This window comes from Dendropsophus ebraccatus, chromosome 3 (genome assembly GCF_027789765.1).
Source record: "Dendropsophus ebraccatus isolate aDenEbr1 chromosome 3, aDenEbr1.pat, whole genome shotgun sequence".
NCBI classification, from domain to species: Eukaryota; Metazoa; Chordata; class Amphibia; order Anura; family Hylidae; genus Dendropsophus; species Dendropsophus ebraccatus.
In genome coordinates this window covers 154,385,186-154,412,028 of record NC_091456.1, presented here as the reverse complement: position 1 = coordinate 154,412,028, position 26,843 = coordinate 154,385,186, and the positions used below count along the sequence as shown (strand labels likewise).

General features: G+C 42.1%; 1 protein-coding gene across 6 annotated transcripts in view; it reads right to left on the bottom strand.

The window, feature by feature from the left end:
- The window catches only part of PAM (peptidylglycine alpha-amidating monooxygenase), a 134,378-nt gene that overhangs the window by 12,225 nt on the left and 95,310 nt on the right, over nt 1-26,843 (bottom strand). For 4 of the 6 annotated variants that reach the window (XM_069962967.1, XM_069962969.1, XM_069962968.1 and 1 more), the window contains 6 exons: nt 19,398-19,709; nt 9,399-9,528; nt 6,979-7,095; nt 3,274-3,346; nt 528-732; nt 231-431 (listed from right to left, as the gene is read on the bottom strand). In XM_069962967.1, coding sequence (XP_069819068.1) covers nt 231-431; nt 528-732; nt 3,274-3,346; nt 6,979-7,095; nt 9,399-9,528; nt 19,398-19,709 — 1,038 coding nt within the window. The remainder of the gene's footprint in view (nt 1-230; nt 432-527; nt 733-3,273; nt 3,347-6,978; nt 7,096-9,398; nt 9,529-19,397; nt 19,710-26,843) is intronic. The other 2 variants (XM_069962971.1, XM_069962972.1) reach the window with 1 other exon arrangement.

The following is a 26,843-nucleotide window of genomic DNA, read 5'->3' as shown; positions in this document are numbered from 1 at the left end:
ACTGACCAGGATCACTCAGTGACTGACAAAGACAAGATCATCTCAGTAGTAGCGTCAGGAACGTTCAGCGGGTGACCCAAAGACATGACAGGAGGATCCCTGGGGGAGCACTGAATACAATTACATGTTTATTATTTTCTCTACAATCCCAGCAATATATGGAAAAAAATATGAATGCCAGTAGTACCCTATAAAGTATTAGTGTACTGGAAAATATCAAAATCAATTACCTGGTATATAGGAGACTGCAAAAACTTCTGACCCAAAATCTCTGTGTTTGATTTCTCTGACAAAACGTCCAGTTTCTGCTTGAAAACACTGAATTCGCCCATTCTCTCTGTCAGCCACACATAACTGCCCCTGATCGGGTATCATAGCAAGACTATGTGGAATACGGAATTCACCAGGTTTAGCGCTCCTTAAAGATGGTTCTGGAAAAGATTAAAAAAAAAAAAATTATTGTTGCATCAAGTTCTCCAAAAGTTGCAGGAAGAATCCAAGCACCTTGCTGCACTCATAATGCTTACCTTTTCCCCACTCCATGATAAACTTTCCATGGGGTGAATACTGTACAATTCTACTGTTGCAATAACCATCAGCTACAAAGAAGTTGCCGGTTATGGGATCGATTGCGACATCCGTTGGCTGACAGAAATGCCTTGGGTCATTGCCGGGTTGAAACGCTTCCCCCAGGGTTAAAAGAGGAGCGCCATGAGGCCCAATCTTAAAAACCTTTATTGAAAAGAAATACAGTATTAGGTATTCCTAGTTCTGGTACAAGGCACTGAAAAGAACGTAAAGTATTACTAAATATACAATAGTTATTTCACATTTATTAGGGAATGTAGTCAGATAACACAAAAGAGAGGCTAAAAGACTAAGTAAATATTTTGCAATCATGTTTAAAGAAAAAAACAAAAACAAAAACAAAACACAGACACACATTCCGGACGGCGTCTTCGGAACTCCCTCACTTTTGGGTCCGTGTGAAGTGAATGGGAGAGAAAAGACTGCCGATGCGCACCGGCAGCCCTTTCATTGGCTGAAGCGCATCACATGGCTTCCAGCAAGCTCAGCCAATCAGGGTTGAACAAGCTGGAAGCCATGTGATGCGCTCCAGCCAATGAAAAGGCTGCTGGTGCGCAAGTGCACCAGCAGCCTTTTTTATGTCCCATTCACTTCACCAGAAGACGCCAAGGAGGATGAAGACCTGCCCCCCCCCTGTTGTGATGACAGCGACACAAAATGGCGCCCGGGAGAAGAGGACGGGGTCGACCGTAATCGAGTATGTATACTTTATTTAACTTCCGGGAGGTGGGGTCAGGGGTCGGAAAGGGGGGGGGGGAAATCGGGGCCAGGCCGCTTATTTAGACACATTACAAAGTTTATAACTTTGTAATGTGTGTTAAATAAGCTAAAATTGCTTCAATTGAATAAAAAGAGATTTGCTTTAAACTTGGACAAAGTTGGAGGTTTTCAGTTTTTTTTTAATTTTTTTTTATATTTTTGTCTACAGTATTTTCCGACGTATAAGGTGACCCCTGACTTTCTAAAAGATTGTTAGGGGTTTGCCTTATACACCAGAAAATGTTAACCCCTTCCTGACCTCAGGCAGAAGTTAACTGCAGTTAAAGAAAAAAAACAAACAAACCACAGTTCACTCACCTGTGACCTGTTCCCAGCAGCTGCGCGTCTCCCATCCCATTCCTGTCGCAGGCAGTGTCACGTACACGGTCTGTGCCAGAGGTTTGGAAACTTCTGGAGCCTCTGTAACTATTTAGAATGCTCTCCTGGCAGCCGAGCGTCTTCAAGCTTCTCCAATGAGACACTCGACTGCCCAGGAGAGCTTCGGAGACCTCAAGCACAGGCAGTGTCACACTGCCTGGGCCGGAAATGGGATGGGAGACGCGTGGCTGCCAGGAACGGGTCACAGGTAGAGATGAGCGAACCTCGAGCGTGCTCGAGTCGATCCGAACCCGAACGTTCGGTATTTGATTAGCGGGGGCTGCTGAAGTTGGATAAAGCCCTAAGGCTATGTGGAAATCATGGATATAGTCATTGGCTGTATCCATGTTTTCCAGACAACCTTAGAGCTTTATCCAAGTTCAGCAGCTCCAGCTAATCAAATTCGCTCATTTCTAGTCACAGGTGAGTTGCCGGTTTGTTATTTTTATAGTGGTCGCAGCACATGGTGGGGACCCAGCGTGTATGACGACTCCCAACTTCTGAGAGGATTTTTGAGGTAAAAAAGTTGTTTTATATGCTGGAAAATATGGTATTTATTTATTTTGGTGCCAATAATATTTTCTTTACAGGTTCTTTATTATCATTTTGCGTGCTTTCTTTTTTTCAGCCTCTATAGTTTGCTCTGTGAGCAGTGATATTTCAGCCCTTCTGGGATACAGCAAAAGCTTAATGACAACCCATAGCACCTTTCCTAGATCGAGTCAGGTTTGGGGTTGTGGTTTGGGTGAAGGGGTGACAAATATATTGGAGTATTGGTGATAATAAAAACAGTAATACAGTATAGCTGACAATTAAAGCGACTCTGTACCCACAATCTGACACCTCCAAATCACTTGTACCTTTGGATAGCTGCTTTTAATCCAAGACCTGTCCTGGTGTCCGTTCGGCAGGGGATGCAGGTATTGTCCTAAAAAACTAATTTTAAACTTGCAGCCCCGTGCCCAAAGGGAGTATCTGTGCCCTAACTTTGCACCACCCCTCCGTCCCTCCTCCCCACCCTCTTCATTATTAGGAATGCCACTGGAACATTTTCTCCATGCTGAACATTGCACAGGTGCCTTAACGATCCAGCCCATGTGCCGTGCTAACACAGATGGTGAATAGGAGACAATCTGCCGGGAGCATTCCTAACAATGAAGAGGGCGGGGAGGAGGGAGAGAGAGGTTGTCCCAGCCTAATGCATACACAATCTAAGCCCCGACCGTTGGGCACGGAGCTGCCAGTTTAAAAGTTGTTTTTTAGGACAATAAGTACATCACCTGCTGAACGGACCCCAGGACAGATCTTGGATGAAAAAGCAGCTATCCGAAGGTACAAGCGGTTTGGGGGGTCAGATTGTGGGTACAGAGTCACTTAAAACAAATTAAGAATCTTTGGATTGCCGTCGCTCAATAACTGTTTGTATCATCTTACTCATACGGTGGCATATGTTGCCCATTGATTACCATTGTGTAAAAAAAAAAAAAAAAAAAAGATTATATAATCGTTACTGTATCATGTAAGCATGTTCCTACAGTTATACTGTACCTGGTGTAGAGCAACATCGGTGACCCAAAAGTTGCCATCTGAATCGACCGTTATCCCATGGGGCAAATAAAATCTGAAGTAAAACAGGTCAAGATGTTGTTAGTGAAGCTGAAAAATGTAAAGAATTTTATTGAATTAATATTAAACAACATAATTGGTAGAACAAATCATTTATAAAAAATAAAATAAAAATTACAATAATAAAAAAATTTTACTTGCCATTTGACAAGAGACTAGCCGAGTGTTAAAAGGCACAGCTCAGCTGCTAGTAAGCTGGTTGGGGCAGTTTCTCACAATTTTTTGTTGCAGTTTTTTTAACCAAAGCAAGGAGTGGCTACAAAAGGAAAGGGGAATATAAAGAAAGGTCTGTATGCACGGTCATGTACATTGCCGCATAAAATATATCCTACATCCTTGTAGACAGCATTGCACCTATTGTATTCTATGGGTCAACACACATGACTGTATATTGCATGCTCGTATTTGTGATTCAGACACATCAAATTCTATTGGCCACATGACCATTTTTGTTGGCGGCCTGTGGACGACACTCCATGGGCAGTTCGTGCAATAGACAGCAACACCAAAATGGATGACGTCTCCTTTCTCCTTCCTGCTTAATCCTCTTCTGGATCAAAAAACTGCATCAAAGGCTGTCAGAAACTTCTGTTTGTGAATCTCTCCTAAAAAGGACAGAAACTTTAGGAACATGTCCTTTGTTGAATAAAGTATATATATAAAAATAGTGGGCACCGCTATAAATAAGGAGTGCTAAACCAATGCATATAAATAACACATAACTCCCCAAAAAGAAAAAAGCATATGCACAAAGAGGTAGCACATCACAAAAAATACTTTATTAATAACATTATAGAAAATATCATGACAAAAAAACTATGCAGGAGTAAAGCAATAAGGGAGACAAACCCCAAACACTACCCTACATTAAAAACACTTAAAATGTCAACATAAAACCTGCCGGCGTACCAGCGAGATCTATAAAACCACACTGACCCCGGACCATATGAATAATATTGAGATATAACAAAGCTGTCCAAGTAGAGTCCCTGTAACAAGTAACATCACACACACTGTGGTTTAGGTATTGGACAGAGAAGTCAAAACGATCACCATATGTAGTCCTACAATATAGAGAGCGGGTCAGATAGGCAAGAGTCACCCCACGCGTTCCGCCGCCAAGCGGCTTCCTCAGGGATGCTGAATAAAAACTAAAGTATAGTTATAGACTTGGTAAGAAAGAACAAGATCTGATAGCTGGATGAGAAACAGAGGGAGATATAGATATTAACCTGCTGCGAGCCAATAAAATAAATGAAACATACATGCGATATAGCTCTTTGTTGGGGCTTTCTGCTGTGCCCTACAGAGAACGCTTTCATGTACCAGAAAGTTAGTAAAACAATTGAGGTTATCAATATTAGAGTGGTCCGGTTCACAGAACGAATGCTGGGGCATTACACATGGCATGGGCAGGGGTGTAGCTAATGTCTCATGGGCCCTGATGCAAGGGGTCGACTTGCCCCCCCCCCCCCCCCCCCCCACACACTTTTTTTTAGTTGATTGTGCATACTTAATGCAGTACTACTCAGGTTACCCAGGAGATGCTGGGTGTAGTAGTGTACATTACATGTTACATACAGCAGGTTGGCCAGGAGATGTTGAGTGCAGTAGTGTACAGTATATTACATGTTATATACTGCAGGTTGGCCAGGAGATGTTGAGTGCAGTAGTGTACAGTATATTACATGTTACATACAGCAGGTTGGCCAGGAGATGTTGGGTGCAGTAGTGTATATTACATGGTATATACAGCAGGTTGGCCAGGAGATGTTGGGTGCAGTAGTGTATATTACATGGTATATACAGCAGGTTGGCCAGGAGATGTTGGGTGCAGTAGTGTATATTACATGGTATATACAGCAGGTTGGCCAGGAGATGTTGGGTGCAGTAGTGTATATTACATGGTATATACAGCAGGTTGGCCAGGAGATGTTGAGTGCAGTAGTGTACAGTATATTACATGGTATATACAGTAGGTTGATCAGGAGATGTTGGGTGCAGTAGTGTATATTACATGTTACATACAGCAGGTTACCTAAGAGATGTTGGGTGCAGTAGTGTGTATTACATGGTATATACAGCAGGTTACCTAAGAGATGTTGCGTGCAGTAGTCCCCAGGCACTCAGTTTCTGTAGGTGCAGGTCCTGGTCGCTGCAGAAGAAGTTGCTGGTCCACCCCCTGTCCCAGGAGCCCCTCCCCTAGCAGCTTGTCCTTCCTCCCTGCTCACCAGGCAGGAGATGCAGCCATGGACACACTGCATTTCCTCCTGTCAGGTGTCGGCTGAGCCCCACTGCAGGCTGGGCAGAGCTGGTTAGCTGGCCTGCTCTATACCATCTGCCGCCCCCTGCAGGCTGGGAGGAGAGAGAGCTGCCTGAAGAAAAGCTCTCACCCCCCTCAGGGATGGTACAGTCCAGGGCACAGAGGACGTAACTGTACGCTGACGTGGGGGGGGGGGGCCTCGACGGAGAGGTGAGCCGGGCCCTGAGCGTGCAATTTAGCAGCAGCCTGCTGCATCCATGGGTCTTTGTGACCCATGGATGGGCTGCTGCTGTAAAGTTAGGGGCAAAGACAGGTGGCGGGGGCCCGTGTGAGCCTCCCCAAGATGGCAGGCGCCATGGCGACCGCTGTAGCTACGCCCCTGGGCATGGGCTTTTATTGTAATTGGGGGTGGATAATGGAAAATCCATTTAAAATCTGGAACAGGGATAAAAAAAATAAATAAAAGGAAACCTTCTTGAGAAACTACATGCGAGGCGGCTGTTGTCAATAAGCAGGCCTTTTTTCTTCCCATTGCCCATTCCTGCTGTACATTTTTAAATGAAATTAAATAAAGGATGAAGTTTTAATCTACTACAGGATTGGCGAGTGCTGTGATATTTTCTTTCGGGCTGGGTTCACACTGTGTTAATTGGATCCATTTTTAAATGGCTGCTTATAACGTACAGAAAACCATGTTTTTGTGTACACTAAAAATGTATGTTTTTTTTTTATAATGGATGTCAATGTTAAAAAAGGACCAAACCGATGCACACAATTGCATTCATTTTTTCCCCTATAAAACAAATATGTTAAACGGACTGCAAAAACCCAGTGTGCACCTAGCCTTACCTACTGTATCTTACACATATGGACTGTTATTATTGCACTGAGCACCTTACTTCTCCTTCTGCATAACGCTGATCACTAGACACTGTTACACGCATACTGCAGTCCTCACTGGGAGTTACACTTTCTGCAATAGGGGAACAAAACTAACTCATATACTTAAAAAAGGAAGCCTAAGCCTAAGCTCCAACTATTAGATGGCATGTGATGAGCCCAGACTTACCATATCAGTGTGGGTTTGATGAACTGGGTTGTGTGGTTGTAGGTGTTGTAGCTCCTACACCTTGCTAAAATGTACACTGACTTGGGCAGGTTAGGAAAATATACTGTCTGCCCATTGAGAAATTGACATTTATACCATAAATATCAGATATTATCCTACAGTGGGTTGGTCCTCCAACAGATCATTGGTCCCGAGATCTCCAGGACAAGATATTGTGACCAATTCACAACCAGCTGTTAATAAGGTGTTATGTAAGGCTGTAAATAATTAACCCAAATAGAGATCCCAAACGTACAGGTTCTTGCCAGTGGACTGCAGGATGGCAGAGGTGTTTGGGTTCACCACCAGGATGGTGCTTTCTTCAATGGGTCCAATTCCTCTTTGTTGATAAACAAACTTCCTATCAAATGAGCTGCAATGAAAACAGCGAGCGTCAAACATCTGAAAGACATTCAATATAGGTGACAGTACAAATGTGTAAATTCTAGAGATGAGAGAACCTGGAGCATGCTCGAGTCCATCCGAACCCGAGCGTTCGGCATTTGATTAGCGGTGGCTGCTGAAGTTGGATAAAGCCCTAAGGCTATGTGGAAATCATGGATATAGTCATTGGCTGTATCCATGTTTTCCAGACAACCTTAGAGCTTTATCCAAGTTCAGCAGCCAACGCTAATCAAATACCGAACGTTCGGGTTCAGATGGATGGAGCATGCTCGAGGTTCGCTCATCTCTAAAATTCCTAAAGAATTTTTTTTTTGTTAAATACAGAATATTCTAAGACCAGCAATTCTCCTGAAACCCCACATGCTCCTATAGTTAGAATGGCTGGATACTGAACTGCTCCCCAGCTAATTCCACTATGGGTGTCAAGATCACCTAGCTGATAAACATGATCCAGGACACTAATACTGATAATAAGAAGTGACTTATTATACTCAAGCTCGAAAAAACAGACTTGGCTATATACATCCTGGCAGCATTCAGCGGTGAAAACATTAATTCAGTTTTAGTAATTTGTAACAGACACAGATCCATCAAGCTCTATTTATAATCCTACAACATTGATCCTGTAGCTTCATAAAAAGGGGAAATAATTCAATTTCTCCCAACTGCACATATTTTTTTTTTTTTAATCTCTAGATCAATAATCTATCAACAGAAATCTTAATACTTTAATACCAATGCCAAAAAGTATTCTATAGTTTTATATTAATCGTATAAAATATTACCGAGTCTCCCTTCTCCCAATGGAAACTAAACACCCTGTCACTTATACTATGAAAAACCACTGCTGCAGTTCTACAATTCTTACACCAGAGGGCGCAAAAGTCAAAGTTATAAAACTAGTCTAGGCCCTTCATTCATAAAAGGTGCAATGGAATAAAAGGCACCTGATAGACTTTGTTTCATGGTATATAAAACATACAGAATTTGATTTGGATTTACACTCTGTAAATCAATGTGAATAAAGGTTTGAACATAGCATCACATCTACCGCATAAAATCCAGAGTGAAATCCTCAGCAAGTATGTGGGAATGTACCCATAGGCCATGTTCACACACTGTATTTAGTAGGATGCAACAATGGCCGTCGTTTACTAACAGAGCTTAGAAACATGACAGTGAATGGGACAACGGCCGTAATGTATACACTATGGCCGTTGTTCACTGTGGCCGCACAAAATTGACAGGTCTATTTTCTACGGCTGCAGTTCGGCGAACAGTCTGTGCTCACAGTGTAAACTAAGGCTTCCAGCCGTACTTTACACTGTGGTCAATGGTAAATTGGAGTGCGGGCACACCCGAATGTACTGCAGTATCGGCTGGGGGAACGTGTAAGACAGTAGCCATTGTTCTTAACCAGTGTGAACATGGCCTTAAAGGGGTAGTCCACCAAAAAAAATTTTCTTTCAAATCAACTGGTGCCATAAAGTGCCAGAGATTTGTAATTCACTTCTATTAAAAAATATCAAGTCTTCCAGTACTTATCAGCTGCTGTGTGTCCAGCAGGAAGTGGTGTTTTCTTTCCTGTCTGACACAGTGCTCTCTGTTGCCTCCTCTGTCCATGTCAGGAACTGTCCAAAACAGGAGCAAATCCCCATAGAAAACCTCTCCTGCTGTCCAGACTGGAAATAATACAACTTCCTGTTGGGCATACAGCAGCTGATAAGTACTGGAAGGCTTGAGATTTTTTAATAGAAGTAAATTACAAATCTCTGGCACTTCATGACAGCAGTTGATGTGAAAGAAAATTTTTTTGGGTGAACTACCCCTTTAAGCAACCCAAGTATGCCCTATTTTAACATACATCTGCACTTTATACTAGACATTTTCATTGGTTCTAATATTCACCATTTGCTTAACCCCAGCAAAATGTTGATACACATGAGGAAATATCCAGACAATGATGATGTAACAAGTCTTCCTGTATGTTTTTCCTCTCAAATCAGATATTAGAATAATTGTTTCTGTAAGTGCTGAAAGCCATACAGAGTCACTGACGTCTAGGAGCGGCAGATGTATCTGAGAAACCTTACTGCATACATTCTTTACCATAATGGAGCCAGATGTTCCTCTCTGCCTTGTATAGGCTTTTAATATACTATTTTTGGCACTAGGTCTGTTGCTCTCCTGATTTAAAATAATAATAATAAAAAAAAAATCTGGCTACTACTTAGAAATAAAGGCGTTCGTCTTACAATTCATGTTACTTACTCTGCATCCCAGACATGGTCACCTCTTTGAAAAATAACCAGATTATTGTTGGGATCCAGCGCTAGCCCCGACACCTGCCCTATCTTCAAGTTTACGCCTGGCCAGTTCACATCTTCTTCTAAGTGATAACCTTAAAGAAAAAAGAAAATGAGTGTGAATAGGGTCCATAGGACATGTCATATCATCACTTCATATGGTAACATGCTTGGTCTGCAGATGAAGCTCACAAATACAAAAGAATTGTTAGTGTAGCTACATAAAGTCCAGGATATTTGCTGATCCAACACCCAGTATATATTTGTATACAGGAACCTTCTTTCATGAAGCAATAATGGGACCTGATCGGATCATTTCATATACTTTATTGGACAGTCCAAGAGAACTCACTTGTAAAAATAGAAAACCTTTACAGAATGGCCAAAAATAAAAGGTTAACGGGAAACTATCAGCAGGTTAGGCAAATCTAAGCTGTTGCATATTGCACTCGGGGCGCTGAGGAGGAAGGTATGTCGCTTACTTTCATCCTCTGCACCGTTCCCATGGACTTAGAAGTTTAATCCCGTTCTGGTTAGGCTGTTTGGAGCACTGCCCCGCCCCCAGATTGCCGATCCAGCTGGCCCCCAGCAGGCCCGCTCCACTGATGATCATGACAAGGGACGGAAGGGCCATCTGAAATGATGCTGGGAGCGGGGAACTGTACAAATATGTGCCACGTTGTAACAACAGAGCTGTGCAGTATATATTCATACAGTTCCCCCGCTCCCAGCATCATATTCAGAGATGCTGCCCATGCGGGGGGGACTCCGTGTGAAATACGGAGTGTGTGAAGTGCACAGGAACAGTGCCGAGGATGAAGGTAAGAGACTTGCCTTCATCCTCCGCACCCTTTGCACAATAGGTAAATATAGGTAATAGGAAAATTCGTCTAACCTGCTGATAGTTCCCTTTAAAAAAAATAAAATAAATAACAATCTGCCATCATTTTGTTTTTCAGAGACATTTCTTCAAAAGATTTTTTTTTGTCCTTCTTGTATTGTAAAGCATTTGTCCAGTGTAAAATTCACGCATTAGTGCATCCAGGCCTGACCGCTGGTCGGAAGGGGTGAACTGACAGCTGTGAGGTCATGAGATCAGTGGTCGGGCAGGGACCTGGTTGTAACAGAGATGAATTACTGTCCATACTACATTGGTATGAAACCTGCCTTATACTGTAGTTCTGTACCAGCCCAGATTATCTGGATTACGGAGTGCCAAAGTATAGGAATGTCTCTGTATCCAGGTAACTATTTATATGCCTTTTTTACACAATGTCTCTCACAGTGTAGAGGAAGAATACATGGGAGATAAATCAATGGTGTAAACTACTGACATAACCCTGTCATCCATTGGCAGCTATGTTCAAAATAAAAAGTATACCCTGACATATAAAAGTCATTAAACTACATTACTATGAAATAGCAGAGATCAGGGACAGAGGGCAATGGAAAAGAAAATCATACTGAATCTCGGAAACCTGCCCAGTACTAGAGGTCAATGGAGATTTTACTCAACATATACTGCCCATGTAGGGGAGCAATGAAATACTATGAGACGTCACACCTTATTAGAGGACACATAATGCTTACTATTGCCAGCGTAATTCTTGTAATAGTTATCCTCAATCACAAGGCTCAGTTGTAGAGTTGTATTACACAGCCCAATAAGCAGGGTAAGCAAGTGCTGATATACTAGATTGGCACTGCTTACAGAGCCTATTAGATGGCTTGATGTTCATGCTAAAAGAGCTGCAGGGACATAGTTGGTGATGTCCGTGCAACCCTTGCTTTAAAGGGGTTCTCTGCATCAGTATATAAAATATAATAAAGAGGCTACGCTTACCTTTCCGTGTTCCCCCAATGTCCACCTGCCGTATCTCAGATTCTTTGATGACCACAGCTGCCACTGACACTACTGAACCCGTCTCTACAGCGATAGCCCGTTCAGCCAATCACTGACTGGGATGGGACAGCCCCATAGCTAGCGATTGGCTGAGGTTTGTCTGTGGTGGTGGTCAGCAAGCGACCCAGATACACGGCAGGAGGACAATGGCGAAGCATGGAAAGGTAAATATAGTTTCTGTATTAGTTTCTATATACAGATGCAGAGTACCCATTTAATCAGCCATCAGCCACCTACTACATAGAGTGATGTGCTGCTGGCAGCCAATGATTTTTTAAGTGTTAAAAGACAACGATCAGCTGCTCCCTGGCTGATCTCTCTTTATAACACACAGCCATATCTACCCGATTCGGCCTTAATACACTCAGGCTATGCACAAGAATGGAGACGTTTCTGGAAAGGGGGGAAAAAAGGCAGCCATGTTCATACTTCAGCAGGTGGCAGTCATCTTGTCACTCCCTGTTCCAATGAACAGCCAAAGAAAGTACTTAAAAATGTAGAGTAAGAATATTGCAAAGAATAAAAAAATAATATATATATTCCCGTGGCACCGAGGGCACTTACCAGCCAGATAACAACAATTCTGAAGACGTGATAATTAGAAATGGCTGCTCATTTAAGTGACTGAATGGTCATTAGAAAATTTCAAGGCATTAAGCTATAAATCAGAAATGGCACAAACCGAATGCCAAGCGAGTTGGAAGAGTGCTAGAACATGACTAGCGTACTATTCATTGCCCTGTGAGTGCCGCCTGAGCCAGTTATCACTGTTATATTTGGGTCTGATAAATTAGTTCACGCTGTAATTATTTCTGCTCTCTGCCAATTGCTCCACCATGCCAAGTAATTGTCCGGCACAGAATAACAGCTTATATCCCTTAACAACGCAAAGCCATTAAAGCACATTAACACAGGTTTCATGAGAGGCAGTCTTACACTTGCTTAAACTGTAATAAAGAATTATATAACTATTTCTAAAAACAATAAAAATTCTTGTTCCATTGTGGAAGTTTCTCTACCCTCCAGCTGCAAATACACAGGACACTATGGCGCACGTCTCACGACATAGCAGCTACTGCAGGTATGCGAGTGCTTAAAGCGAATGTACCATCAAGTACATTACTACTCTTTTTTTCTTTTTTTAACCATAACCTGCCACCTCGGCACCACTCTTTTCCTGACCACTGACCTGCCCCGCCGCCCACCAGTGTGACGAAACCACCTCCCCTGTGTGACAGGGCTCTATTAGAATGAATGAAGTGTCACAGAGGGGAGGGGATATAGCCACACGCGCGGGGCAGGCCAGTGCTTGGGAAAAGACCGGTACATAAGCCCGATACTTCCTCCCCATTGTATTTATTGTCCTAACCTCCACTTGTTGCCTGAAGAATGGATGTGCCCAATCCTGAAACACGTAGTCCATAAAGTTATACAGTGCTAAACCATCCATGATGTCTGTCTAATCCAGTCTAGTGACCTGACAACCCCCCCTTTTATTGAACCATGTTTACTCCTTTGATCTTCTCACAGATCCCAAAGGTCCATAGGAGCAGGTTCTGAGTAGCTGACGGAATTGATATTTTAAGCCAACGATAATGTTGTGCCTAGCATAGCACGGAAAGGTGAGCAGAATCTGCTCTGTCCCTCTCCTTTTCCATAACCTAAGTAGAGCACACTTTTCTTGATTTTTATTGTCCAGCTAGTTAAGTTGGCAAAAGCCAATATTAAAGACTGAGAATACAATGAAAATGTATTTTATCCAAAACAACAACGTTCAGATTCCTTAGACAATTTGTATTTTCACGTTACTAGGGTATGCCATCACATTATGGCGACCACCACCAAGTGGGACATAGTGCTGGTGTAGACAACTGAAGCACAGCCCATTTAGGCGTAAAGGGTCAGCTACAGTTCTGTCATCAGCCAGGGGAGGGATTGCAGTGCTACGTTGATGTCTGCCCCTTATTCTCTAATCTGCATTTGATTGCGGATTTGTAATTAGCCACTGAAGTCAATACGGAAAATCCACAGCAGTCACAATATAAGAGGTGCAGGGCCCTTCTCAAAGGCTGCAGTGACATTATTAGAGGTGAGTGGTCTGTCTCACAGGCTGCAGTCACATTACTAGAGGTGCAAGGTCTGTCTCACAGGCTGCAGTCACATTACTAGAGGTGCAAGGTCTGTCTCAAAGGCTGCAGTCACATTACTAGAGGTGCAAGGTCTGTCTCACAGGCTGCAGTCACATTACTAGAGGTGCAAGGTCTGTCTCACAGGCTGCAGTCACATTACTAGAGGTGCAAGGTCTGTCTCAAAGGCTGCAGTCACATTACTAGAGGTGCAAGGTCTGTCTCAAAGGCTGCAGTCACATTACTAAAGGTGCAAGGTCTGTCTTAAAGGCTGCAGTCACATTACTAGAGGTGTGGTCTGATTCATAAGTTGATGCCACGTTACTAGAGGTGTAAGGTCAGTCTCATAGGCTGAAGTCGCATTACTAGAGGTGTAAGGGTCTGTCTCAGACTGCAGTCCCATGCAGTGTCCATTCGTCTTTGGACATCTCTCATCTTTATAGTCAGAGCTTACAATGGAGTTACATATACTTTGGCCCTTTGTTTTGTTTTTTTATTTTGTAGTAAAAAGTTTCACTTTATTGGATATGTTGCCTTCATATCAGTAACAAAGTTTTTAACCCCACACACAGAATGGACACTTAATTCAAATAAACCATTGCGGAGCTGGGTAATTTTGCTATAGCCGATCAGTGTTATTGCTAAAAAAACACTTTTTGTGTTTTCTATTTATAGTACTACACTGAGTCTGCCAAATGGGGAAAAAAAATTAACACCAACTTAGACCGGCTTTTCAACCCATGTTTTCCTAGAGACCTACAATGTATTAAAGTACCACAAAGGCAGAAGAGCAGCCACAGTTGCTTGGTCATCATTGATAGCACCCATCAGGGACAGTGTACACAGAATACATAAGACCTGCGCTTAGTGTTACCAAGGAAACCGCCATGTGTTCCTAGAAAACGTACTGCTTGCAAATAAAACTTGGAAAAAAAAAACAAAACCACTGTAGACTTGTGTCAATAATGAATCCTGGCAGGAGACTTGTGCTGTAGTAAGGAGCAATAATCTGCTGCTGGAGCACATATCCGCATACTGGATGATCCCTTCATAGAAGAGCTGTTAGTCACTGGTGAAGCTGGAAGATATAAGACTGCTCTTTTTTTGCCTCATATAATTATCCAGCTTGTTGGCATATGATCCAGGAAAACATGGTAGAAAAATGTATCTGACAGTTCATAAATCATACTGTGTAATGTACTAGAGATAATTACACTAAAAGCAGCCATTTCCAGTGCAGCGCTTAGACAAAGTGCTCGAGCGATCCCGCGTCCTATCCAGAACTCTAATACTCTGTGTGCATCCACTGGCTGCCGGGCTGCCACTACAGCAGCTCAAGCCGGGAAGGTGCGGCTATGGCTATTAAAGGGGTAGTGCGGCAGTAAGCAATTATTCACTAAATAACACACATTACAAATTATACAACTTTGTAATGTATGTTATGTTAGTGAATGGCCTCCTTTCCCGTGTTCACCCCCCACCCCGCTGATGAGGCGGCAGAGGGCGGCCGGCACTAGGGACGGTCGGAGCGGTTCGGCTGGCCGCCCAAAGATGACATCATTGTCACAAGATGGCGGACGGGGGTCGACACGAATCAGGTGATTATAGAGCACTACACTTCCGGGTCTATCGTGGGTGGGGGGAAACACGGGGAAGGGGGCCATTCACTAGCATAACATACATTACAAAGTTGTATAACTTTGTAATGTGTGTTATTTAGTGAATAATTGCTTACCGCTGCACTACCCCTTTAAGAAGAATACGGGGACATACAATCTATGGACCTGTGTCCAAGCAGCTGGGAGTAATATAGCTTCTGGGGTTCAATGTCTGGGGGTCTTTAGTTTAAAGAGACTATGTCACCTGCAAACCTCTATAAACTTAAAGTTATCAGTAAATAGGTTGAAAGACACAGATTCCAAAAAAAATAAATAAAAAAAAATTATATTATATATAATAATAAATAAATAATACTAATAATACTAATACTAATAATAATACTAATAATAATAATAATAATACTAATAATAATAATAAATAATAATAATAATAATAAATAAATTATATATATATATATATATATATATATATATATATATATATATATATATACACACACACACACACACACACACATACTCTTGCATTCCCCCACTGTACGGCTAAGTTCACAATATGTATAAATTCATTAAACAGCGGCCGTAGTTGCAGGTTTGCAACCACGGCCGTTATTTAATGAATTTACCTATCACAATTATTACTATGGAATCCCAGCCGGAGTGTATACACTCCGGCAGGGATTCCTTATGGCCGTACCGTAAACTGACATGTCAATGAATAGCGGCCGCACAAGACTGACAGAGCAGACTATGTAAAGTGCGGCTCTGGACGCACTCTACATTGTTGGCTATAGTTAATGGCATGCGGGCACACCCAAATGCGCCCAACTAGAAAGAAGTAAAGTTCATCCAGCCGCCACTACAGTACCGGCTGGGATGAGCTTAACTGACAGCAGTCGTTCTGTGACACGGCTGTGTCACAGAACGGCTGGTGTCATACATAGTGTGAACCCTGCCTAAGCCTGTAAGCCAGGCCTGCTGATCCATAGAGAGGACTACTTAGCTCAGGGATGTAATGGAGAGAAATACTTAGATTAATACAATTGTAGACTTATAATAGGGGGATAAACAAAAAATCAGAACCTCAATACAGGGTGTATATGTGGGTTTAACGAAGGTTCTCACTCTCCACGCAGTGTTCATGTGTGTCTACATTTTCTTATACTGATCTCAGGTCCTCTTTAAATGGTGTCAAAAAGTGGAATATACTGTATGGATGAGGGAAGCACATTGACCTTAAATATACAATATTTACATATGCTACTTAGATGATATCAGGGTAAGTGGAATATCCAAATAGGGTTAGGTTCACACTGCGTTTTTATTGTGCGTTTAATGGATCTGCATTTAAATGGTTACTTTTAGGCTGCGTTCACACTACGTATATTTCAGTCAGTATATGTATAGTTCAGTCAGTATATTTCAGTCAGTATTGCAACCAAAACCAGGAGTGGATTAAAAACACAGAAAGGCTCTGTTCACCCAATGTTGAAATTGAGTGGATGGCCGCCATTTAATGGCAAATATTTGCTGTTATTTTAGAACAAAGGCTGTTATATTGAAATAATAGCAGTTATTTACTGTTATATTGCGGCCATCCACTCAATTTCACCATTGTATGAACAGATCCTTTCTGTGTTTTTAATCCACTCCTGCTTTTGGTTGCAATATGAGGACCACAATACTGACTGAAATATACGTAGTGTGAACGCAGCCTTAATGTACACAAAATTGTGGTCAACCACATTTTTGTGTAAAATATATATATATATATATATACACACATACATACATACATACATACATACACACACACACACACACAGTGGTACCTTGGTTTAAGTAACTTGGTTTAAGAGTGTTTTGGTTTAAGAGCTCACAGTTTTTCAAAATTGTCACTTGGTTTAAGAGCATTGCTTTGGTGTAAGAGCTCCCTGTACTGGGTGGGCCCAGGAAGTCTCCCTCACCTTCCAAATCATAGCAGATCCACTTCAGGCTGGGGCTTACATTAGGGGACAGGACTGTGGAGGTAATCTCTCCATAGCTGTAACCCCTCTCTCTTTGGACAGAGAGCGCTGCATGTATGAGCCCACATCTGCCCTGCTCATTCCTTCATGCTCCCTGCAGTCTCTGTCAGCTCTTGTTTTCCCATCCTCTCCATTACTGTACAGTAACTTATAATATCACATTTTCTGCATTTCTGTATCTAAATGTTTGTTTCATTAGTTTTACATGTTATTCAGAATAATAAATCATTATTTTTGGGGTGTAGATTTGGATATAGACCACTGAGGCCACTTTGTTCAAGAGATAGTGAAATTCCCAGTAATTAGACCCTCAACAATCTGTAGGTATCTTGGCATTATACCATAACTTCTATTTGTTTGAAAAAGCTTTTAAAACACAACAACATGTGCATAAAGCACATAGAAATTCACTGTATTTTTGCTCAGTATTTTGCAACTAAAACCAGGAGTGGATAGAAAACACAGAAAGGGTATTTTTAAACATGGTTGAAATCTAGTGGATTGACATCATTGAATGGCAAATAATTGCCATTATTTTAAAACAACGGCCGTTGTTTGCCATTAAATGGCGGCCATCCACTCAATTTCAACAGTGTGTGAACATAGCCTTTCTGTGTTTTCAATCCACTCCTCAGGGGCATAACTAGAAATGTCTGGGCCCCATAGCAAACTTCTGATTGGGCCCCCCCCTTTCTTCTGGCCACTAAGCTGTCAAGTGTAGTCATAACTGCAAGCACTTGTCAGGGACATTTGCAGAGCCCCGGAAGCACGCTTGGCCACCTGGTGCTCCAAGTGATGACAGCTCAGGGGGCTCAGCGTATTGCAGACAGCTCAGGGGGCTCAGCATATTGCAAGAGCTGGCAATGGGGCCCCCTGATGTGGTGGGCCCCATAGCAGCCGCTATGGCTGCTACAGTGGTAGTTACGCCCCTGCCACTCCTGGTTTTGGTTGTAAAAATCCTGACCAAAAATACTGTGTGGGAATATAGTATGAAACTGGACCATGTCCATCCACTAGAAAGTAGTTACTACTGTGGCACATGTATGGTCTACACTCCAGTGCCAAAAGAATGATCCTCCTAGAACCACCTGTGTGCATCATGACTTGGCGAGAAAGCAACCAGTCATGTTAGGTGTAGTTGACACATGACCCAATATAGGGCTTTGGATAAATGCTCTGTATGAACACAGGAACATTCTGTATTTCTAGAGTACATTCTAATCATATCTATCTATCTAATGTTCCAAAGTCCCAAACCGCTTCCTCCATAATGCCATATTCAAGATCATACAGCTAATAAATCCAGAAATCTTGCAAAAACTTCGGAAACAATGGAAAGATAATGGTTATGTCATCAATCTTAAACATCTTTATAAAGTAAACTGCTCAACACAACAAACTGTAAAGTCAATAATAATGACTTCTATTCATTAAGATATTGCAACATTAACTTGATGTATTAGCAATGATGCCGTAGAGCTATTGATTTTTTTTTTTGGTCTGCAACAGAAGCACCATGCAATACGAGCTCTAAATACAAACACAAGAAGAAAAAAAAAAAAAAGGAAAGAGGAATGTAGTGAATGATTAATATGAGACGGAAAGATGTATTTGGAAACATCGACTTGGCAGCCGGAGATGTGAAGACAGCCTGCAGAGCAGCCCACGCACAGATGTCTGCCATGCATACATATTGCTTACTTTTAAAAGGATAATCGCCACATGCCATACTATTATCTGGCTTTCCACATTAGCAAGAAAGACTAAACACAATCAATATCGTAGAGACCACAACACGAATTAAAACAAAAGCAATGCCGTCATGGTTTGCTGCCATAGAAACCTGAAGGGAATGAGTCAGGATTTCAAGCCTGCATTGTGGACACAGGGCTGGAGATAAAAAGGCCAATTAATAGAGCAGGAACTTTAGCGACTCTTCACGCTGCTCTGCTTTTGATCTTAGCTCTTTCACCGTAATCTCCCTTATGCCAGAATTGGCTCCCTAAAGTTCACTTTGCAAATTACATCCATTGGTAAAAGGTGTCTGGTCAGAAGACTGCTAAGTAGTTCACAGTTGGGGCTAGTTCAATATTAAATAGTGTAATATCATCTCTATAATATGATTTCCCTGCTGGATTGGTCATTGGATGGGTTGTGGATGTCACCATGATGAGACCTTAGAAAAGGGCACAAGACTTTACATTTACGGAAAGTGTTCCTGGACTTCTTCCCTTCAGGCTAATGTGGAGCAAGCACATGCAGAGCTACTGGAGAAGTTTCCCAACCAACCTCCTGGATGCTGGTTGTCCACTTGATGACGTCTAGCTGGCTGCACCAGGGACAGCATATTGCCCGGTGGTCTCAGTGTGGATTCTAACTTGTGGAATTTGTGAATTCGATCTCTGACCAGAATGGCATCAGGCCTCTCGTCATGTGCTAAGACTTGTCTGGATATGTACCAGCCAGGGTCTTTCTTTTGTACCACATTAGTGATCTCCGCTACGAGATCAGACCCTAGAATATCAGTGGGGTTATATTTATGGACATGGACAACATCTTCCCTTTCTCCTAGGAGTTTGGAAAGGACGGAATAGAAATCACCTGTGCAAGGAAAACAGAACAGATAAAAATAGAAGAGAAAAGGAGATTAAGACAGATCACAGTGGACACACAAAAAAAACGTCAATTTATCTTTATTATAGTTACCGTGCACATCCATACTTCATATACAATACTAAATGGAGAACATTTTCTGGGGCTGCCAGTGCATCCAGTGTATACACAGAAGCAGATGGGGCTGTCTGGCACTCCAAAGCAGACTTATTTCACTGTCCTTGGCTCCTTTTATAGGGATTTTAACACTATCATTTAAACGATCTTCTCATTTTTGAACAAATGAATTGTCAAGTAGTATATTGTTAACATCTGTGATTTCTTCTACAGTGCAGACTTAACTTTCTCCTCTATAATGGCATATAAGCCAAAAGAATACAGCTCAGACATAGTTGCCAAGTCCATTAAACAGGGGAGCTTACAAAATGTTTCAGATGAGCCTTTAAAGGGCAATGTCTAGAGATGAGCGACCCTCGAACATGCTCGAGTCGATGCAAACCCGAACTTTCGGCATTTGATTAGCGGTGGCTGCTGAACTTGGATAAAGCCCTAAGGCTATGTGGAAAACATGGATATAGTCATTGGCTGTATCCATGTTTTCCAGACAACCTTAGAGCTTTATCCAAGTTCAGCAGCCCCAGCTAATCAAATACCGAACGTTCGGGTTCGGATCGACTCGAACCCGAACCCGGTTCGCTCATCTCTATCAATGTCCCATCTACGAGGGATAAAAAGGATATAGCCCTACAAATTTGAAACCAACTATAATTCATATATACAGACAAGAAGCTACCAAACAAGATCAGTTCATCACACAATTAGGCAGCCCTGAACTTTTGATGCCCTATTATAACCTCTTAATTCTGCAAGTCCCTTATTTGTGCTGGCATAATTCTGTTTGGATGCTGCTACCTTTTAGTAGCAATAATCATACAGTTGGGAGGCAATAAACACATGAACTTACATATCCATTAGCATCCGAGACAAAGTGTTGGTCACATAGCTCTCTCAACATTTCTGTAATTTCCAAGGTTCATTCCAAAAGATCTTAGTGACTCATTTTCCTTCCAGCTCTTTGAACTCGTAGTTCACTTGTATATATGAGCAGCTCTGTACTTACTGCCTGTTGCCATCACTTTTGCTATTCCTGATCATACTTCCCTATGTTGACTAGCACGGGGTCTATTTACAATGTAAGGGTCTTTTTCTACACTGGCTGACGAAAGGCAAGCAGTGCCAATTGGTGCTTGTTTGCCAATTCTTCACAAAGCTCTATTAAACATTGAGCTGGCCAGCTGGATCGTTCATGCCACCTATTAGATTCATCACTGAAATGGTCCTTTTACATGTTATGATTTCTTGGCCACAGGGGCCACAAAAGAGTGTCGATCAGAGAGTGCTTGTTTGCAGTGCATTTACACGGCAAGAAAAATCGACTGCACGGGCTGCACAAACTATCACTGTATTGTTTGTGCAGCCTTGCAAGATCACAAACAGAAGTATACACTTACATACGCACTGTTTGTGATCCGGCATCCAGGTCTTCCAGCTGCTTTTTTGAGCTTTGGGTCGTTCTGGAGGAGGCCTGAACTTACTTGCTGGAGGATGGAAGACCTGGATCACAGATCACATGCAGCGTGAATAGTAAGTATACACTGCTGTTTGTGATCTTTAAACTGACGCAGATATATACAAATCTCAGATGTCCAGTTTCTTTTATTATTTATCGTATAAATTTTAAAGCCTGATCTAAAGACACGATCGGCCGAGGATCAGGCATTTTCCCTTTCCTTGGATGATCGGTGTCAATTTTACATGCCCAATTTTCGACGGAAAAGTGTTTCTATCAACGCTCCTGGATAATAATCACCCCCTTTAAAAGGGCCCTTAAGACACATGTTCCCTGTTTACACACCAAGAAAGCAATAATTTAAATGGCCACACAAAAGATCCAAACAACTGATTAATGGCCGCTTGCTCATTTGTCAGCTGGTCATTGGCCATTGTACACAAGCCAATTATTGGGAATTTGCTTTCCAAGGAATTCTTATTTGAGCGATAAACTGCCTGTGTAAAGGACACAGAACTACGCTTGCCACCTTTGCCCTGGAAAGAGCTTATCAAAGTGGCCAAATACATTACATGGAAGTAGGTTGATGGTAGAACCACCAATGAACGTTTGCTAAACAAATGTTTCGTAGATACTGCCATTCATTTTTAGGGCTACAACTGCTGTTACAATTGTTCAAAATGACCATACATAATCAATAACAATGGGTGGGAGACCATTGATCTTTCTGGGAACATGCTGAAAACATTCTTTTCTGAAAGAACGCTCATTGAAGAAAGATCTTTAGCCCAAAAGACGGCCAACTTCTTTCCAGCCTATGACAGCTTATCATGGATTATAAAATGATTGTTCATTGTTAAATTTTATCAGTCAACCAATGTATTTGGTTGAAATCAACAATTTATATGTTGTGTGCATGGGTACCTTTCAATTTGTATGCACTCCTTTATAGCTAACTTATATACATAATAGTTTTTACATCATTTGTAAATGTTATTTTTTAGGCTTTTTAATAATTTATATAGCACTTGTATAATCTGCAATGTGGTTAATGCTTTTTTTATACTGAAAATATTCAATAGAATAAAAAAAAACACACACCAGAGACTGTTACACTAGTACAATTACCCATGTAATGCCAGATGGCAATAAACTGACTCTCAATGAAGATGGTGACAGTGACTTAGTGCTACTATAAAGCGAAAGGTGGCTGACTGCCAACAGTATGTTCACCTATGTGAGATGGATATTGATGACCCTATGGAAACCATATGTTCTCCCAGGAAAGAAAAGCAAAAATAAATCTAGCTAGCAAACAATAAAGGCTTCAATATATAGCATACATTTTTACAAACCTTACTAGGCTCTTTGGTAAATCATACGAGTCTAATTAAGTATCACATTAAAGCGGCTAGACTTAACGCACACAATGGGACCTGTCCAAAGTCAAATAAACCATATGCCGGCAATAATTACCTGCTCAATGTTTAAGGAAAGCAATTAACATGGAGAAAACAGCTAATGAACATTTATTAATAACAGCGCCAATAAAGTGAGACCTGTACTAAGACAAATGTTGACAAAGCTGAATCTTCCATGCCTGATGTTCATCTTAAAGGTGTCCATACATAACAGACAGCCATCAGATAAGCACTCGTTCAGATGACAGCTAGTCCTCCCAACACCCCCATACAATTACATCCTCACTGTGAATGTGCTTTTATTGGAAAGGGGAATAAGCTATTGACAAGTGTCCTCTGGAAGCGGCTTATCTCCTGCAAAAACAAGGCATCGGACATGCTGAAATCCTGTATACATTTGCTTTTGGAGGAGAGTTAGCAGGTCCGATGGAAATGTATCTAAAAAAAACTCTGCATTTTGGCAATTGGCCACTTTATTTTCTTACAAAGTCCATTTTCTTTATTAACTTACACTAAGATATCAAGAAATTATAACTTCTGATTCTCATATTAAAACCTAGTTTCCAAGTCCTAATACCCAAACCTAACCTTATCACGTTGACTATTCAGAAGATTACAATATAGGATCACTAAACCTGAGCATACTGATAAAAGGTCTCCATGTAGAGGATTTATACTGTTAAAAGGAAATTTGTCAGCTCTATATCATGTGGCACATAAAATCATGTTTCTCTTCTAAGCTAAAAGTCCTAGAGGCTGTGACTTCTCCCTCCCCAACCCTCTCTTGCTGAATTATATATTTTTAGCTGAATACATATATAAATCTGCCATAACATAAAAGCCACCTTTTTAAGGGGAACTATCAGCAAGTTAGACAAATCTACCCTGCTGATACGTCCCTACTGCACAGGAGACGCTGAGGAGAAAGGTGTCTTACCTTCCTCCTCGGCGTTATTAGCAGTTTACTCCACGGTCTGATAAGACCGTTAGAAACACTGGGGCACCCAATAGGAGCAGTGCCCATCCCCATAGCGCCAATCCGCCCGCCGCTCTCTAATTAAAACCAATGGAACAGGGCGGCCGGGGGTGTGCCGGATTGGTGCTATGAAGACAGGCAGTGCTCCTAGCTGGTGTCCCAGTGCTCTTAATGTTCTTACTGGACTGTGGAGCAAATACTAATTGCACCAGAACAACACAAAGGAGGAAGGTAAGAGACATACCTTCCTCCTCAGCGCCTCCTGTGCAATAGGGACTTATCAACAGGTTAGATTAGTCTACCCTGCAGATAGTTCTCCTTTAATACTATATGGGTTCCTAAAGTGCCTCCAAAACAGCTAAAACATGCTAAGGCATGAACTCCACAAGACCTTTGACTGTGTCCAGCATTTATTTTTTGCACTAAAGCAGCACCTGATGTTTTGGCGATCCTCCCTCTCTGCTCCAAGCAGCATATCAGAGATGCTGCTGTGCAGAGGACAGACTCCGGCACAGGCCTTCCACGTGTGAATGCGGCCTTATGGCCCTATTCCACGGACGTTATCGACCGCTACGGACGATAATCGTTCCGTGGAATAGAGTGCAACGATCAGCCGACATCGTTCATGTCGGCTGATCGTTGCAGTCGCTTGTTTTTCAACATGTTGAAAAACAAGCGACTGATATAGCAGCGATCAGCTGCCGTCGCTCCGTTGAATAGGAGCATCGGCAGCAGACGCTGCTATATCCTATGGGCTGCCCGGACGATCAGCGATCCTCCGAGCAGCCCCCCCGCAGCTCCCCGCCGCCCCTCCCGCACTCACCCGCTCGCTGCAGCCGCGCTGAATAGCGGCGGCAGCGAGCGGCGAACGAGGAGCAAACGAGCGCTAATAGCGCTCGTTTGCTCCTCTAAAACGACCCGTGGAATAGGGCCATAACCCTACTTGTTTTAGCCATGACAGTTTGGCCCATGTTAAAGTGAAAACTCAAGGTGGCAGTAAAAGTTTTTTTTTTTTTTTTTTTTTAAATACTAATCTGCTGCTGATCTGAGCTTCACTTTATCTATTGTTATGCAAAGAAAATCTGCTGCAAGCTGGAAAGCCTCCTCCCCCCCCCACCTTGTCTCATTCCATCTCTGCTTGACTGACAATCAACAATAAGCTGGGAGGGATAAGACGGGAAGAGGTGTAACCGCTTATCTGACACTTTATTCTCCAGTACAAAGGTATTTTTCTAAATTTTGGAAGCATAGATGGATATATGAAAGGTACCACGTGTCTCCTTAGCCTAACAGCTATCTAACAGTGACAGCAGTTTGGAATGTGAATTACAGCGGATTCCCTTTATAGAATGCACTGTGTTTTTGCTGCCTTTAATAGGTTGTAATTAGATAATTAGATAATCAATGTTAATTACTTCACCTGTCACTGGATCAGCCTTATGGCTAATCAGTGTATCTGTCCTACAGCTCAAGACTTCACACAATAGACATCAGCTTTTGAAAGTCATGGTAAGAAGTCTACACAATGAGATTTACACAAGCTAGGAAACTCTGGTTTTAAAGTGACCGCCAACCTGAAGCCATGACCTTAATAGACTGTGTCATGTATGCAAACAATCTCTAACTTTCTACTTATATGAGGCAGACTTCCCATACCGAGATCTAGAAGATGAGTCCCTCAGGTGAGATAATCTCTTCTCAGGAAATAATGACTCCAATTATTAGTTCACTTCCACAAGTAAATTATAATTAAGGAAAACACTTGCCTCTACCTGAAACTCATCAGTGATGGTGATGACACGGAACAAAGCGGTATTAATCGCTTACAACTCAAAAGAACGTCTTCAGCTGAATTGTTTACCAGCAATTACAGTAAAAACTCTGCAAACTGAATCAAACAGTGTACAAGAAAGAATTATTCATACACTAAATATTGGATTAAAGGCTATGTATAATGGTGGCATTAGAGAAGCAGTTTTCTTCCGTATAGAGGAGAGCTGTTTTACACAATTTTTCCCTTGTACCCTTTATACCTGCTGAATACTCAAGGCAACAAGAACCCTCCTGCTGCATACAGATAGGTGACTCTAGTTTAGTGGATGTCCTTACTTATATTTCAATGCCCTTCAATGGATCGGACATTCGCTTAGATGGTAGCTGCCGATAGGCGACAACAGAGATACATTTTTTCCCCTTATATTATACACATCAAATACTCACTTTTTCTACCATGCAGGTTTAGCAGAACTATGCAGTGTAATTATAGGGTAACTCATGGTAGTCAGTTACTATATCCATTGACATCAGCATAGCTGGGGCACTACCAATAAGGCCAGTGAGTGGTGCATCACATGTCCAGAAAGGAAGGTGGTTATTTCGAAGGTGTGTATGTAAGTATATGTGTAGGCACAGTTAGTTTATAAACTGTCAACTAACATTTTGTAGTTTTTTGATATGTCAATGGTTTTGGACAGTTAGGGTCCTGGTGTCGAGACTCCCATAGATCCCCAGAACATGAAGGGAGAAACACTTGGCTTGCTGCACAAGATGGGCTTCATATAAGGGGCACCGCTAAGACTCATGGGACCCCATAGCGCAAAAAAAAAAAAAAAAAAAAGTACAGGGCCCTATGAATCCTGTTTGCCCCCACCCCACATACTCACCTGGACTGGCACAGTCTCCCAGCCTTCCTTTGTTCTCACAGCTCCCCGGTGCACGAGTGATGTCACTCGCACGTCGGGGAGCTGGGAGAATGAATGCCAGGGAACTGCGTCGGGCCAAGTGAGTATGTGTATGGGGAGGGCCCTCTTGTTGCTGGAGATTCAATGCTGCCTCCGGCCTCAAGGGAGAATGGCAGAACAAGAAGCCAATGGCCAATGGCCTCTTGCTCTGTTAGTCAAAGTGCCACAGAATTTAACTTTGAGCTTTCATCACTCATGAGCTCCATAACAGTGGTGTGGTCTATGATAGCTACATGTAAAGCTACACCACTGGCTTTAAAAACATATTACAAAGTCCATATTGTATGATGATGAGTAAGAAGAAACTCTTAGCTGAGCACTCCCACACTTCGTTCTAGCGAACAGTGGAGGTCTGAACACCCAAGACCTTGATTGATCATGTCTCTGTGACATGTAAAAGGCTTTTTTTTTAAG